We start from the raw sequence: 16,192 nt of genomic DNA on the forward strand, positions 1-16,192 counted from the left end.
AACCAACATCTCCCCGGTACCACCCCAAAGTACCACCCCAGCTCCTGGAAACCACCATTCTATTCTCAGCTTTATGAAATCAATTGTTTCAGATATCACATGAGTGAAATCACATGGTATTTGTCTTTCTGTCTCAGCTTATTTCACTTAGCATAATATCCTGCAGGTTCACCCATGTTTTTGCAATGACAGGATTTCCTCCCTTTTAAATGGCCAAATGGTCCGTTGTGTGTATCTAAAGTCATGCATGCAGATATGTACGTATATAGATAGTGGACATACTCACATGCATATATACACTCTAAGTTGGAATGATTTTCAAATCAAGTCACTGTCCAATTATTAAGTAAATATCTAAAGTTGTTATAACTTACTATAACTTATTTTAATTCATTGACATTCAGATACCTATGAAATTGGAAGAAGCTAATAATAATACAAACAATAATTATTTTTTAAAATACAAAAAAGTTTCACAAACTTTACCAAAATTTTCTAAAGATACGGTACTTGTTGGAAAAATAGTTCGTGGCAACACAGAAGAAATGAGAGGAAGAACTTCTGTTTCAATATCCCAAGGTATAAAACCAATTCTGAAAATTCAAAACAAAATAGATATTTGTGTTTAAATTCTTTATAAAATTAGACCGGTAATCAAAAACTATTAGTTCTCCAAATCTGGTTAGCAATACTAAAATAAACTTTTTTGCCCAAGTAACTAAAAATCTAACTTCGAGATTATAAATTGCCCAAAGTTGGCCACCAACTGGCTACAAAGAAAAAACATTGAAAAAGCACATTTGCATATTTTTTCTGTTACATGAATGTAAAGAGATGAAAGCAACTTAGTACAATCAGATAATTCTCTTGCAAATAATACTGTCAATATTTTTTCCATATTTTTATTGGCACATTATAGTTGTACATAATGGTGGGATTATGTGTTACACATATTCATACATGCAGAAAATAAAATTTGGCCAATATCATTTCCAAGAATTTCACCGTTCCCTCCCCTTTTACCTCTCCTATTCCTTTTCCTCTACTCTACTGATCTCCCTTTGATTTCCCTGAGACATCCTTCACCTCCAACTTTCTTTTCTTTCTTCCTCTCTAGCTTCCACATTTGAGAGAAAACATACGACCCCTGACCTTCTGAGTTTGGCTTATTTCTCTTAACATAATGGTTCTACCCATGTTCCTGCAAATGACAATTTTATTTTTCTTTATGGCTCAATAAAACTCCATTGTATACCCCATTTTCTTTATCCACTCATCCGTTTATGGTCACCTAGGCATTTTCATAATTTGACTATTGTGAATTGTATTTGTCAAGATTTTGTTTTAGTTTTTGTTTTTCTAGTCTACTCTGCACATAAACTTGGAAGTATATCAACATAAAATAAGATGCACAGATTTTTTTTTTTTTCTTTTTGGTACCAGGGATTGAACTCAGGGGCACTTCAGCCACATCCCTACCCCTATTTTGTATTTTTATTTATTTAGAGACAGAGACTCATTGAGTCGCTTAGTTATCTCCACATTGCTGAGGCTGGCTTTGAACTCTTCCTCCTATCTCAGCCTCGATTACAGGCGTGTGCCACCACATCCAGCTAGATGTACAGATCCTAAGTGTAGAGTTTGGTGACTTTCTCCCAAAGTATATGTAAAACCACAAGCCCAATCAAGAAATAAAACATTTCGATCTCTCCAGAAAGTTCCTTCAAGTTCCTCTGCACCATTCTTCCTCTTCGAGACAACCAGTGAATTAAATTTCATTGCTCTATTATAAATCTTTGATGTAAGGATGATGTCTCTTCAAAGTTCTCATTCTCAGTATCCCTATCAACCAGTGAAGACCTTCCCCCCTCCCCCAATTTTCTTAATTTAAATCCAATCTACTTCTCAAGCTCCTTTTTCTTACTCATTATATTTAATTTAGTTCTCCTAACAAAAGACTATCTTACTCATTATTAGATGACATTCTGAAGAGGAAAAAAACTAGAAAAACAATATGTAACTTGCATATGTACAAAAACATACAACTGTAAGGAAAGATTTCAGAGTATACATATTTGAACTTCCTAATTTTACTTCTATTTGCATGCCATCATCATTCCTTGAGGGAAAAGGTCCTATACAGACCTATCTTACAGTGACAGATAAAATAAAGTCACAATGTTATAGGGAATAAATATGATTTATTTTTTAGGGAATAAATATAAAACTCAGGCAGAGCCCTTAAACTGTAGGTGGGAGCTTGGTTTATGTATGTAGCATGTGGAACTATACTAGTAGCTCCACAACTAAAACTAAAAACAATGAACTAGATTACAGAAAGTCATGAATGCCAGAATAGACTAGACACTTGATTAAACAGTTATTTAGAACATTTTTGAGAAGGAAATATATTTAAACAATTCAGCAAACTAATGGTAAGACTGAAATGTTGAAAGAATAGAGGAAGGATGACAAATCTAAATGTTTTTATTATTAATGAATCTTAGTAGTCTGATCCTGTTCTCCTTTAAGTGAAGCTAGCATATAAGTATGTAACTTATTACTTCCCAAAGGGTCCATTAAATTATATATTCATTTGGCATTTTAAATACCTGTTTAACTTACACAAAATTTCCTCAGGAAGATAACTATCAAATAAAGCTCTCTTATAGTTAAATTTTAATGATAACTTGTGTGCATGTTAGCATATAAACACCTGAGTAAACATCTTTTTTTACCTTCCAATTCCAGGCAGTGCATCAGGAAACCATGACAATTCCAGTTCCTGTCTCTTCTGCCTAATCAATGCACTGATTTCACTGACTTCTATAAATTCTGTACTAAAAGATAAATTTAGATGTTCATCAGAATTCCAAAAATAAAAATTTGGAGTAACAATTGATTATCCCAAGAATAGCAGTAGTTTTTATACCAAGCATTATGGATCATACTTATAAGCATAAAAATTATTTTCCTATTATAACACTTTCAAAATAAACTCACTCCTGGGGCTGGGGCTGTAGCTCAATGGTAGAGCATTTGCCTAGCATGTGTGAGGCACTGGGTTCAATCCTCAGCACCACATAAAAATAAATAAAATGATAGTCCATCTACAATTAAAAAATATATATATTAAAAATAAATAAACTCATTCCTAAAATAAGAAAGAAACTTTTTTTTTTAAAACTGTGGATTGAACCAGGGGCACTTTACCATTGAGCTACATCCCCAATACTTTTTATTTTGGGACAGGGGCTTGCTAAATTGCCCAGGCTAGTCTCAAACTTATGGTCCTCTTGCTTCATCCTCCTGAGTCTCTGGGATTAACAGGCATACACCACCCACAACTGGCAGTAAGTAATATTTACATATTATAAATCAAAATTATATTTAATTGAATCCTAAAAGCGATGCTGTAATGCTTAAGCTGCACAGTTTTTGTTTTTGGTTTTGTACTAGGGACTGAACCTGAACTCAGGGATGCTTCTGAGTTACATCTCTATTATTTTTTGACACAGTGTCTCACTAAGTTCTTTAGGGCTTTGCTAATATACTGAGGATGGCTTCAAACTTTTGATTCTCCTGTCTCAGGCTCCCAAGTCACTGAGATTAAAGTGTACGCCACCATACCCAGCAAGGTACAGACTTCTTAATTGTTAATGTTAATTAAGTGTTAATTCAGCCTAATAACCCCAGTAATGAGAGAAATTCTAGGTATTGTACTTTCCCACTTTAAGTACACAACAAAAGAAAATAAAGGAGGTTACAATTACTACAAACAAAAATGGGTAATAGTTTGGCTTTTGGAAAGGCTACTCAGATCAATTGCTTCTGTGACACTTTGTCAAGGTCTAAAATTAAATCATACAATCTCACCTTGTTGGTTTAACTGATTGTTTGTATATGATTTTAAAACCCCAATTTAATCTTTAAATTACATAAATATCTACTGAGCATCTATATACCAGTCACTATGGATTCAAAGATGACAACTTCTCTAAAGAGTTCCACTTCATTAGGTACTATTCCCACAACGTAACAAATACCTTATAGGTTTCCCCATCATTTAACATGATTGTATAGAACAACATCTTATTAATGATAACAAAGTCCACAGACATACACAGGCATTGCATAAAGAACAGCTCACAAAAATATCAGGTTTTCTCTTTGCTAGAGCCAGTTTGGTAAAAGAAACAAAAAACAAGGTGAGCCTTCATAATCCGTATTGAGCCCAGAGTTAAATTCCCACCAAGTTCATTATAATGATTAAAACATCAACTAGAAACAGCACAGATTAAAAGAAGAAAATACTAACCAGTAAGCTCTATAGGTAAAAGAAGATTCTCCAGTGTGACTACTAGAAGAAAAGATATTGGAGAAAAAATTTCTGTAGCAATGACTTGCACACTGATTTGATCTTCGAGGCTAGAAATGTAAAAGGTAGTTAGTCAAACAGGAAACAAAACTACTTGCATAATAAGTACTTAATAGTCAACATAAAATATTTTTACATCTGAGAAACTAGAGTTATACAGTATATAACCATAAAGTGTTATTATCTAAGAAAAACTTTTTTTGGTGGTGGGGGACACCAGGGATTGAACCAAAGGGCACTTAACCACTGAGCCACATCCCCAGCCCTTTTCATTTTTAGTTTGAGACAGTGTCTTACTAAGTTGCTTAGGGCCTCACTAAGTTGCTAAGGCTGGCCTTAAACTTGCTGCCTTCTTGCCTCAGCCTCCAGAGTTGCTGAGATTGCAGGAGTGCACCACCACACCCAGAAAAAAAAAAAAAAAAAATTTATTTCAACAAACCTTATTTATCTTTATTGCTGCATTTTTCTTTCCTCTCACTTTACTGTATGGAGAGATTCCTGTACAAAAACACAAAAGGACTTAGTTACCTTAATTTTTATTTTAAAAGGCTGTAAACCTTTGATACTGGCAAGAGAAAGTTAAAATATGTAGAAAAGCTGCATCTGTAATAATAATACTTGAATTTACATACTTTCCAAAATGCTGTTTTTATCCCACCCTCTTCCCAACCCCCATAATAGGGACTGAATCCAGAGCTTTGCACATGGTAGGTAAACAGGAAGCTAGATCCTCAGTTCTTTTTAAGACAGGTTCTGGCTGTTACCCATGCTGACTTTGAGATGTGTGATCCATTTGCCTCAGTCTACCAATACTCTCTTATCTTGTTAACTCACAGAGATAAGGAAAATATAAAAGATCACAATAAAGAAAACTGCTGGGCTGAGGTTGTGACTCAGAGCTCTTGCTTAGTATGCATGAGGCACTGGGTTTGATCCTCAGCACCACATAAAAATAAAATAAAGATATTGTGTTTACCTATAGCTAAAAAATAAATATTTTTTTAAAAAAATGCTATACTCAGAGTATATGGCTATTAAAATTCTAATTGACATATCCTGCCCTGTGCAAAATTTCATCTTATAACCAAAGATATATACTGAGATTGCAGGAATACACCACTACGCCCAGTCAAACTATTAATAACAATAATACACTCAATATTTATTTTCCAGTTATTACCTAAAAAATAGTACTGGTGAGCTTATCTCAAGTAGGAGCTGACCAGAGGAAACTGAGGCCATTTCAGGTCAACCTTTAATTACATTTAGCCACTGATAAAGGATTCAAGTAAGTATTTCCCTTTTTACTCAAACTTTAAAGAGAAAACCATGATGTTAACTGAAATAGTTTAGCAGTGTTGTTGGCTTCATTGCTTATGGCTTATTTTTTGTGGATATTAATTTCTCTCTTTTGGTACCAGAGATTGAACTCAGGGACATTTAACCACTGATTCACATCCCCAGTTCTTTTTATTTTTTATTTTGAGACAGTATCTCACTGAGTTGCTTAGGCTGGCTTTGAACTCATGATACTCCTGCCTTAGCCTCCCAAGCCACTGGGATTATAGGTGTGTGCCACTACAACCAACTCCAGATATTAATTTCTACAAGTACTTCCACATTAAGAAAGACAAAGGAAAGATTCAACTAACCACAAAATTATATTAACATTTTTATAAATTACTGTTCTTTACCAACAAGCATCTGTTATTAGTCATCTAATATATTTATGGTCTACAATAAACTGCTGCAGATATGTCACTGCTATCCCTCAGAATTCTGAGGAAAGCCTACAGTGCAAACACCAATTGTCTTTTAGTCTTCAATCCTGTTTGTTTCACAAAGGATCTATTGACGTTTTCTCTTAAGATCTTATGTATTTTTCAGTTTTCTTGTTAGTCAAGTTAGTAAGAGCCTAACAGCATTCTAATTTCCTTTTAAGTTACTATTCAACAGCTGTCTGGTTTAGAGATATTATCCATCTTTCACACACATCCCACCCACAACTGCTGTTAACAAATATAGTGTATACCCTGGGCAAGGGAGCTGGCTGCATTTCAGGATACAAATGCTACTGTACCATCTGATGTATATCTAAAAGATGATACAAAGGTTTTTATAAAGTTCCTTAGGAAGCCAGGAGTAAAAATTGTATCCAGTTACATTCTTAGGAAATAATCATTTTTGTTCAGCTATATACAGAATTGTTGTTCTCTAGTTATGCAGTATCATTTATGCCCTAAGAGTGATGAGTTGTTTTGATTCACTCAAAACTTAATGAATATATATTGTTTACATAGCATTATTTCACTTGGAAACCTATCCAATGAAGCTGCTATTAAATTAAATGCTCTCTATGGAAAGAATGGTTAGTTTGGAGCCAATATTAAGAACTAAGCAGCTCCAAGCACAATCTCCAAAGTATTCATTACTATTGAATTTCTATAAATTATGGTTGATAAGAAATCATTTCACAAATCTACCCTAAATCTAAAACTAAATCTAAAGTCATGTCACTGCCTTTACACAGTAATGCGCCTTTTAATTTTTATGAAAAATAAAGGAGTAAAACAGCACTTTAAAGAAAAACTGCAGAATTACCCACTCTTTATTTCTGCTTACCAAGAGCACTCATCAAATCCTTTGCCTGCTTCTTCTAATATTCACTTCTACTTCTAAATAACAACCTTATAGTATTCTACTTTGATTATTCTGTTTCACATATTTCCTATTATTTTAACTGTGAAAGAGAAAGACTTTTTTTCTCTTTATAATACTGCATATACTCCTCTAGCTTATCCCCTTTGCTGCCTTCACTGTCCATCTTATTTGATATATCAATATATCAACATTTGATATAGCAGTATTATATTATTATAACTTACAAACATTAATCACAGCTGAACCACGAGTTTTCCCTGAGGTTAATAATTGCTGTTTTTTTCTTTACCTTTTTTTTTTTTCTATATTACCTACCATTAATTCAGCTAACTCCACGACAAAAGTATAAATCTCTTAGTAGACTCAAACACATCAACTCATCCATCACTTTTGTTTCCCAACTCTCTTGGAAATACTCTTCCTTATTCCTGCTCCAGTCAGAACTTGAAACTCTCAAAGGTGCTGTTCAACAGTCATTCTGGACTGTTCTCTGAAATTGTGATCAGCTGCTTTTTCCTGGGTTGGAATTCATTTTCTGAATCTCACATTGTTCCTTCATTTATTTTCTCACTTATATACACCCTCCAAAGAATTGAGAAGGGGTGCATAAGAATTAATTTTTGAGCTCTTAATGTGTTTGAGAATGTCTTTATTCTTATTTTGTCCTAACAATTGAGAGTTTGGCAGGCATAATGGAACTTTCTAGGTAACTGATTATTTTCCCCATAATTTTCAAGGCACTACTCCAATGCTCCAATTGTTTTTCACATTCTTACCCCTGGCATTCTGTATGTGGCCTGTTTTTGTCCCCTTTAGACTCTTAGGATCCTGTTATCCTCAGATTTCTTGAATTTTATAAAGCATTTACTATAGTTCTTTCCTCATTTACTAGGTATCATATGATTTATTTTTATCTGGACACCCAACTTTCTTTCCAATTTTTCTTTCTGTAATTCCCTTCTCAGATTTTATTATTCAGTATTTTATCTCTTAGATAAATACTCTATTATCGCTTTGGCTTTTGGTCCTACTTTCTGAGACTTCCCCATTACTCCTGTTGAAATTTTAAATTTCCATTACATATTTTTACTTTCTAAAAGCTTTTTTAAAAATTGTTTTCTTTTATATCATTCATAAAATATCCCTTCTTTATCTCTAAGTAGATTCACTTTTTAAAGTTTTTCCTATTTCCCAGCATGGATTCTAGCCCATTAGGTTCCTTTTGTCCCTATTGTTATTTCTATTATATTGACTCCCTTCATGTATCTATGATCATCAATTGTTTGTGGGACATTAAAATAGTAATTGAAAATGGTGTGGGTGGGGGTGGGAGGCAGTCAGAGACTTTCAGCCAATGAGTTTCATTGTGGGATGATCAAGCAGATATCCAGTTAAGCCTTTGGGGCAAGTCAGTATCCCAGAAGATGCTGATCTCCTATTTGGGGGAATAATTGTCAGTGCTCTGGAAGTCTCCCGACTTCATTTAATTTCCCTTTTTATTGTTTCTTCTATCTTCAACTGTGCTGAAGTTTAATCTAATTCAATCCTCGCTACAGAATTCAATCCTTCAATTTTTGGGTAGTTCCATTCCTCTACCTTGCTCAGACAACAATATGAAGAATAAACTGCCCTTCTAAAACCTGTGAAAGCATCAGGGCACAGTAGTGCACTCCTGTAATCCCAGCAACTTGGAAAGATAAGGCAGGAAGATCACAAGTTCAAGACTACCCTTTAAAAAAAAAGAAAAAAAAAAAAAAAGGTCGGGGATGTAGCTCAATGGTAAATCCCGCCCCCCCCGCCCCCCCGTACCAAAAAAAAAAAAAAAAAAAGAAGACAGAAAAATGTTAACCAATTCTGGTTTGGGGCCCCATCCCGCATCTCTGCTTTCGGAGATAATGGAGACCTCCAAACCTGAGACTTCTAAGTTTCTGCGGAATGTGAACTGACATTATTCTTAACTCCACTTTTCCTATGAAAGGTTTGGGTTTCTGCTAAAACAGTTTGCCATGCTCCTGGTAAATCAATTTCAAGCTTCTTTTGAGGACATCTCTTAAGTGCTGCCTCCTCTCTCTCCAGTTCTCTTGTCTTCGTAAATTAAAATTTTTCTTATTCCATTATTGTCGATTTAGTAAAGTACTGGGAGGGATCAGAGGATTAAATAGCTATGCTTACCTGGAAGTTTGTCTTATTTAATTCAGTATATTTTCAAACACATTTCATGAAACTATTAATTCCAAAATATGTTTAATAATAATACCCTTTTATAAAGTATAAACCAATATTATAAAGGCTCTGAGCTAAAAGCCCAGGACTTAGCAGGCACTCAATTAAAGTTGTAATTAATATTTCCAAAGTTAATAAAGACATAATTAAATAGATCTAGCATGTACTTAGAGAATTACTACATTAAGAAATGCATAAAAGGAGGACATTTTTGTACACATCAATTATAAATAATTAACCCAAATCAAATTTAATATTCATTTCAATAAACAAAGAGTTGAACATCTCTAATCAAAAAATTCAGAATCTAAAACTTTTTGCATGCTGATACTGATGCTCAAAAAGTTTCAATTTTTGGAATATTTAAGATTTTGTTATCCTGGCATTAGAAATGTTCACCCAATTAAGTCTATGCAGGCATTCCAAAATTCCCAAACTCTAATAAAATCTGAAACAGTTCTGGTCCCAACATTTCAGATAACAGCCACTCAACCTTTATAAATGTAGATGCAAAAGAAGTATAACTCTGCTGTTTGGTACAATGAAAAAATGAAAAAGACATTATTAATAAACCACGAACAGGTTTGCCATGTAATCTTTCACAAAAACTCTACTGAGGCACAGTAACATCTTTGTTATATGAGGAAACTAAATGAAAGTTTGTAATTTTACTAGAGTCCTGGGTACTTTAATGAAAAATCTAGTATAAAACTAAAGTTGCTTGACTTCCAATAAAATCATGCATTAGGACTGTTGAAGTTTTCACTGATATACTACTATAATTATGGGCTATTCTAATAATTTCTAATACAGAAATAAGAATTTCACAATTTAATAAGCTGTATTCATTAGTTTGAGTAGCTTATAACAAAAATAGATAACTTCTGGTATAAAGTCACATACCTATGTTTAAAGAATAGTTTATCCCAATTCAAAAATCTAAGAAATTAAAGATGCTAGCTGGGTGCAGTACTGCACAACTATAATCCCAGAAGCTCAGGAGGTTGCGGGAGGAGAATCATAAATTCAAGTCCAGCCTCAGAAATAGCAAGGCACTAAGCAACTCAAGTGAAACCCTGGGAAGGAAGTAAGGAAGGAAGGAAGGAAGGAAGGAAGGGAGGGAGGGAGGGAGGGAGGGAGGGAAGAGGGAAGGGAGGACGGAGGGAAGGAAGGAAGGAGGGAGGGAAGGAAGGAAGGAGGGAAGGAGGGAAGGAAGGAAGGAGGGAAGGAAGGAAGGAAGGAGGGAAGGAGGGAGGGAAGGAAGGAGGGAAGGAGGGAAGGAGGGAGGAAGGAAGGAAGGAAGGAAGGAGGGAGGGAGGGAAGGAGGGAGGGAAGGAGGGAAGGAAGAAAGGAGGGAAGGAAGGAAGGAGGGAAGGAGGGAGGAAGGAAGGAAGGAAGGAGGGAGGGAAGGAAGGAGGGAGGGGGAAGGGGGAAGGGGGAAGGGAGGAAGGGAGGGAGGAGGGTGGGAGGGAGGAAGGGAGGGAGGAAGGAAGAGGGAGGGAGTGAGGGAGGGAGGGAGGGAGGGAGGGAGGGAGGGAGGAAGAGAGGGAGGGAGGGAGGAAGGAAGAGGGAGGGAGGGAGGGAGAGAAGGAAGGAAGGAAGGAAGGAAGGAAGGAAGGAAGGAAGGAAAGAGGGAAAAGAAAAGGGGCTGAGAATGTGGTTCAGTGATTGAGTGTACCTGAGTTCAATTCCTGGTTTAAAAAAAAAAAAAATTTAAAGAAGCTAAACAAAGTTGCTTCTAAAATCTACAAGTTAGGCAGGGTGGCACACAACTGTTAATCATAGCTACTTGGGAGAATGAGGCAGGAGGACTGCAAGTTTGAGGTCAGTCTTGGAAAGCTTAAGGCTAGTCCTGGCAACTTGAGACTCCATCTCAAAATAACAAATAAAAAGGACTTGGGATACTCAATGGTAAAGCATCCTCGAGTTCAATCCCCAGTACCAGGAAGAAAATAATAATAATAGGAGGAGGAGGAACTCAATTTACAACCTCCTACTACCTCTACCTCACCTTAATTTTGTCTATCCTTTACCTTGCTCATTAATGAAATGCCAAGATTTAGGAGTACATAGATGCTTTTCTGTCTTATGACAGGTTCATTACTGCCCTTAAATTTTGAGACAATTCCAAGTAACATTTATAGATAATCTTAGAATCTTCTATTGAGGCAGTTTGTTAAATACTATTTTAAGAAATCTCCTAAGGAATGTGAAAATTACAGGTTAAAACTCTTAAGGGTTCTATCCTTAAAGCTACAATTTATGAACATCAGCCTGAAAAAAACAAAATCTACATCTACCACATTTCTGCAAAATAAAACAAAAACCATGGTTAATTGATCTATTAAGTAAGGAGCAGCTATTATGTCATCAAAAGTACACTCAAACAAGAACTAGCAGAATGTGGCAATATTTTATTTAAGACTTCAGAAAATCATGGAGTGTGAGAGAGGCTTACATGGATAACATTAACAAAAACATGCTTTAGCGAAAACACACTGGATATGAAGTTAGAAGACTAGATAAAACTCTAGCTGCTCCAATACTAACAATGTGATCTTGGACATGATATTTAGGTTTTAATAGTTTTAAATGCCTCAGGCTAGCATCATTCTGAATGGAGAAAAATTGAAGGCATTCCCTCTAAAATCTGGAACAAGACAGGGATGCCCTCTATCACCACTTCTATTCAATATAGTTCTCGAAATACTAGCTAGAGCAATTAGACAGACGAAAGAAATTAAAAGCATAAAGATGGGAAAAGAAGAACTTAAATTATCACTACTTGAGGATGACATGATCTTATACCTAGCAGACCCAAAAGTGTCTACAAAGAAACTACTAAGACTTAAAGATAAAAACCATATGATCATATCGATAGATGCAGAAAAAGCATTCGACAAAGTACAGCATCCCTTCATGTTCAAAACTCTAGAAAAACTAGGGATAACAGGAACATACCTCAATATTGTAAAAGCTATCTATGCTAAGCCTCAGGCTAGCATCATTCTGAATGGAGAAAAATTGAAGGCATTCCCTCTAAAATCTGGAACAAGACAGGGATGCCCTTTCTCACCACTTTTGTTCAACATAGTTCTCGAAACACTGGCCAGAGCAATTAGACAGACGAAAGAAATTAAAGGCATAAAAATAGGAAAAGGAGAACTTAAATTATCACTATTTGCAGGTGACATGATTCTATACCTAGCAGACCCAAAAGGGTCTACAAAGAAACTATTAGAGCTAATAAATGAATTCAGCAAAGTGGTAGGATATAAAATCAACACGCATAAATCAAAGGCATTCCTGTATATCAGCGACAAATCCTCTGAAATGGAAATGAGGACAACCACTCCATTCACGATATCTTCAAAAAAAATGAAATACTTGGGAATCAACCTAACAAAAGAGGTGAAAGACTTATACAATGAAAACTACAGAACCCTAAAGAGAGAAATAGAAGAAGATCTTAGAAGATGAAAAAATATACCCTGTTCATGGATAGGCAGAACCAACATCATCAAAATGGCGATATTACCAAAAGTTCTCTATAGGTTTAATGCAATGCCAATCAAAATCCCAACGGTATTTCTTGTAGAAATAGATAAAGCAATCATGAAATTCATATGGAAAAATAAAAGACCCAGAATAGCAAAAACAACTCTAAGCAGGAAGTGTGAATCAGGCGGTATACCGATACCAGACTTCAAACTATACTACAGAGCAATAGTAACAAAAACAGCATGGAACTGGTACCAAAACAGGCGGGTGGACCAATGGTACAGAATAGAGGACACAGAAACCAATCCACAAAATTACAACTATCTTATATTTGATAAAGGGGCTAAAAGCATGCAATGGAGGAAGGATAGCATCTTCAACAAATGGTGCTGGGAAAACTGGAAATCCATATGCAACAAAATGAAACTGAATCCCTTTCTCTCGCCATGCACAAAAGTTAACTCAAAATGGATCAAGGAGCTTGATATCAAATCAGAGACACGGCATCTGATAGAAGAAAAAGTTGGCTACGATCTACATACTGTGGAGTCGGGCTCCAAATTCCTCAATAGGACACCCATAGCACAAGAGTTAATAACCAGAATCAACAAATGGGACTTACTCAAACTAAAAAGTTTTTTCTCAGCAAAAGAAACAATAAGAGAGGTAAATAGGGAGCCTACATCCTGGGAACAAATCTTTACTCCTCACACTTCAGACAGAGCCCTAATATCCAGAGTATACAAACAACTCAAAAAATTAAACAATAAGATAACAAATAACCCAATCAACAAATGGGCCAAGGACCTCAACAGACACTTCTCAGAGGAGGACATAAAATCAATCAACAAGTACATGAAAAAATGCTCAACATCTCTAGCAGTCAGAGAAATGCAAATCAAAACCACCCTAAGATACCATCTCACTCCAGTTAGATTGGCAGCCATTATGAAGTCAAACAACAACAAGTGCTGGCGAGGATGTGGGGAAAAGGGTACACTTGTACATTGCTGGTGGGACTGCAAATTGGTGCAGCCAATTTGGAAAGCAGTATGGAGATTTCTTGGAAAGCTGGGAATGGAACCACCATTTGACCCAGCTATTCCCTTTCTCGGTCTATTCCCTAAAGACCTAAAAAGAACATGCTACAGGGACACTGCTACATCGATGTTCATAGCAGCACAATTCACAATAGCAAGACTGTGGAACCAACCTAGATGCCCTTCAATAGATGAATGGATAAAAAAAAAATGTGGCATTTATACACAATGGAGTATTACTCAGCACTAAAAAAATGACAAAATCATGGCATTTGCAGGGAAATGGATGACATTAGAGCAGATTATGCTAAGTGAAGCCAGCCAATCCCTAAAAAACAAATGCCAAATGTCTTCTTTGATATGAGGAGGGCAACTAAGAACAGAGCAGGGAGGAAGAGCATGAGAAGAAGATCACCATTAAACAGGGATGAGAGGGGGGAGGGGAAGGGAGAGAGAAGGGAAAATGCATGGAAATGGAAGGAGACCCCATCGTTATACAAAATTACATATAAGAGGAAGTGAGGGGAAAGGGGGAAAAAAAACAAGAGAGAGAAATGAATTACAGTAGATGAGGTAGAGAGAAGATGGGAGGGAAGAGGAGGGGAGGGGGATAGTAGAGGATAGGAAGGGCAGCAGAATACAACATACACTAGTATGGCAGTATGTAAAAAAGTGGATGTGTAACCGATGTGATTCTGCAATCTGTATATGGGGTAAAAATGGGAGTTCATAATCTGCTTGAATCAAATGTATGAAATATGATATGTCAAGAGCTTTGTAATGTTTTGAACAACTAATAATAATAAAAAATAAGAATAAAGAAAATTGTTTTAAAATTTGTAATTATGATCAATTACACATTTGATGAAGTACCAAAGTGACACCTAAGCAGATTTAACTAATTATTAGCAATTTTTGTTTTTCATCGCTTCCATTCTACATAGAGCTAAAGATCATCACTCCTGTCCCCTCCAACTATCTTTATGGTTTTACTCCCATACATGTGTTATCACTTTGGTCTCCTTATTATTAGGTAGCTATGGCCAAGGACCATTACTATCCTGTATGATACCCTAGAAAATGCTATACTCCAGAAAATAATTACTATCCTCAAGAAAGAAAACCTTACAAGGAAAAGGCACAAAAATAAAACATATACTTTATTTCACTAAAATTAACTATAAAATCTAGAAATAAGTACCACTGGAGAAGGTATTCAATTAACTTTTCAAAGCACTTTAATTACAGAAAATTTCAAACAGGATATCATAATGAAAACTCATACAACCAGATCTCAACTTCTCTATTAATTCATAGTCGATTTTAATTTAATAATTACCTCAATTTCATTTTCAAGAAATCCTGTACATCATATTTTGTGAATAAATATTTCAATATATAACTAAAAAGGAAAAATGCTTTTTGGGGAAGAAGCATCATGAATATCATAATCACAAGGAAAAGCAAAACAAAAAAACAAAACGAATAATTCCTTAATATCAAATATAGATCTGTTGAATTTTCCACAATTGTCTCATAAGTTATAAATTTTTTACTTTCTTTTTACAGTACATTAGCATAAGGATACAAATAAAATCCATACATCACAATTGGTTGAATGTCATTTTTAATCTATAGTTTCCCCTCCCTTACTTTGTAAACTCCTTAGAATTTTTAAACTGAGGAAATCAGGTAATTTTTTTCATAGTGGATATTTTGCTGATTGCATCCCCTGTCACTTAATATGCATCTCTGCTCTTATTTTGTAAACAAGAACAGCTTTTAATCAGGCACACTGTGTTACATACTACTGCATTTTGGTGTTACTGACTTCCATTTGGAAGTGCTTAATATCTGTCTCTCCTGTTATGAGGTTAACAGCCACTGTTAATCTCTTCCTAAATCCATTAATTCAACATATTTTCTGGGTTTCAATAACTGTCCTGTTAGAGCCCAATCAAATTCATTCCTGAGGGGTTTTTTTTATTGTAATTATAATAGTCTTTGACAGCTTCCTTGCTCTTATGAAAAATATTTTTTCAAGAAGCTCTGATTCTTTTGAGAAACAGTATTTCAAGAACACAATCTGGGAACATAGTGTTTTCTTATCATTTAGAAATTGTTTTATTTTTATATGATTTGAGGTATTAAAGATTGAACTCCAATGGCACTCTATCATTGAATTACATCCCCAGACTTTTTTTTTTTTTTTGGGGGGGGGGGGGACATAGGGTGTCACTAAGGTGACCAGGATGGCCTCTAACTTGTGATCCTTCTGCCTCAGTTTCCCAAGTAGGTGTGCCACCTCACCCAACTAGAATTTTTGTTTCAGAGTTGCTAAAAATGCTCTTTTAGATCTTATAGTGCATTGAATAGTATCCCCTCAAAA

General features: G+C 35.3%; 1 protein-coding gene across 3 annotated transcripts in view; it reads right to left on the bottom strand.

Moving 5' to 3' along the window:
- Scaf11 (SR-related CTD associated factor 11) overlaps positions 1-16,192 on the bottom strand; it is a 78,671-nt gene that overhangs the window by 7,721 nt on the left and 54,758 nt on the right. For 2 of the 3 annotated variants that reach the window (XM_046435925.2, XM_046435923.2), the window contains exons 7-10: positions 4,818-4,876; positions 4,319-4,428; positions 2,739-2,840; positions 487-593 (exon numbers count right to left, since the gene is read on the bottom strand). In XM_046435925.2, the coding sequence (XP_046291881.1) occupies positions 487-593; positions 2,739-2,840; positions 4,319-4,428; positions 4,818-4,876 (378 nt within the window). The remainder of the gene's footprint in view (positions 1-486; positions 594-2,738; positions 2,841-4,318; positions 4,429-4,817; positions 4,877-16,192) is intronic. The other variant, XM_046435924.2, reaches the window with a different exon arrangement.

This window comes from Marmota monax, unplaced genomic scaffold (genome assembly GCF_021218885.2).
Source record: "Marmota monax isolate L192 unplaced genomic scaffold, Marmota_monax_Labrador192_F-V1.1 WCK01_AAM20220418_F8-fsc00012, whole genome shotgun sequence".
Classification (NCBI taxonomy): domain Eukaryota; kingdom Metazoa; phylum Chordata; class Mammalia; order Rodentia; family Sciuridae; genus Marmota; species Marmota monax.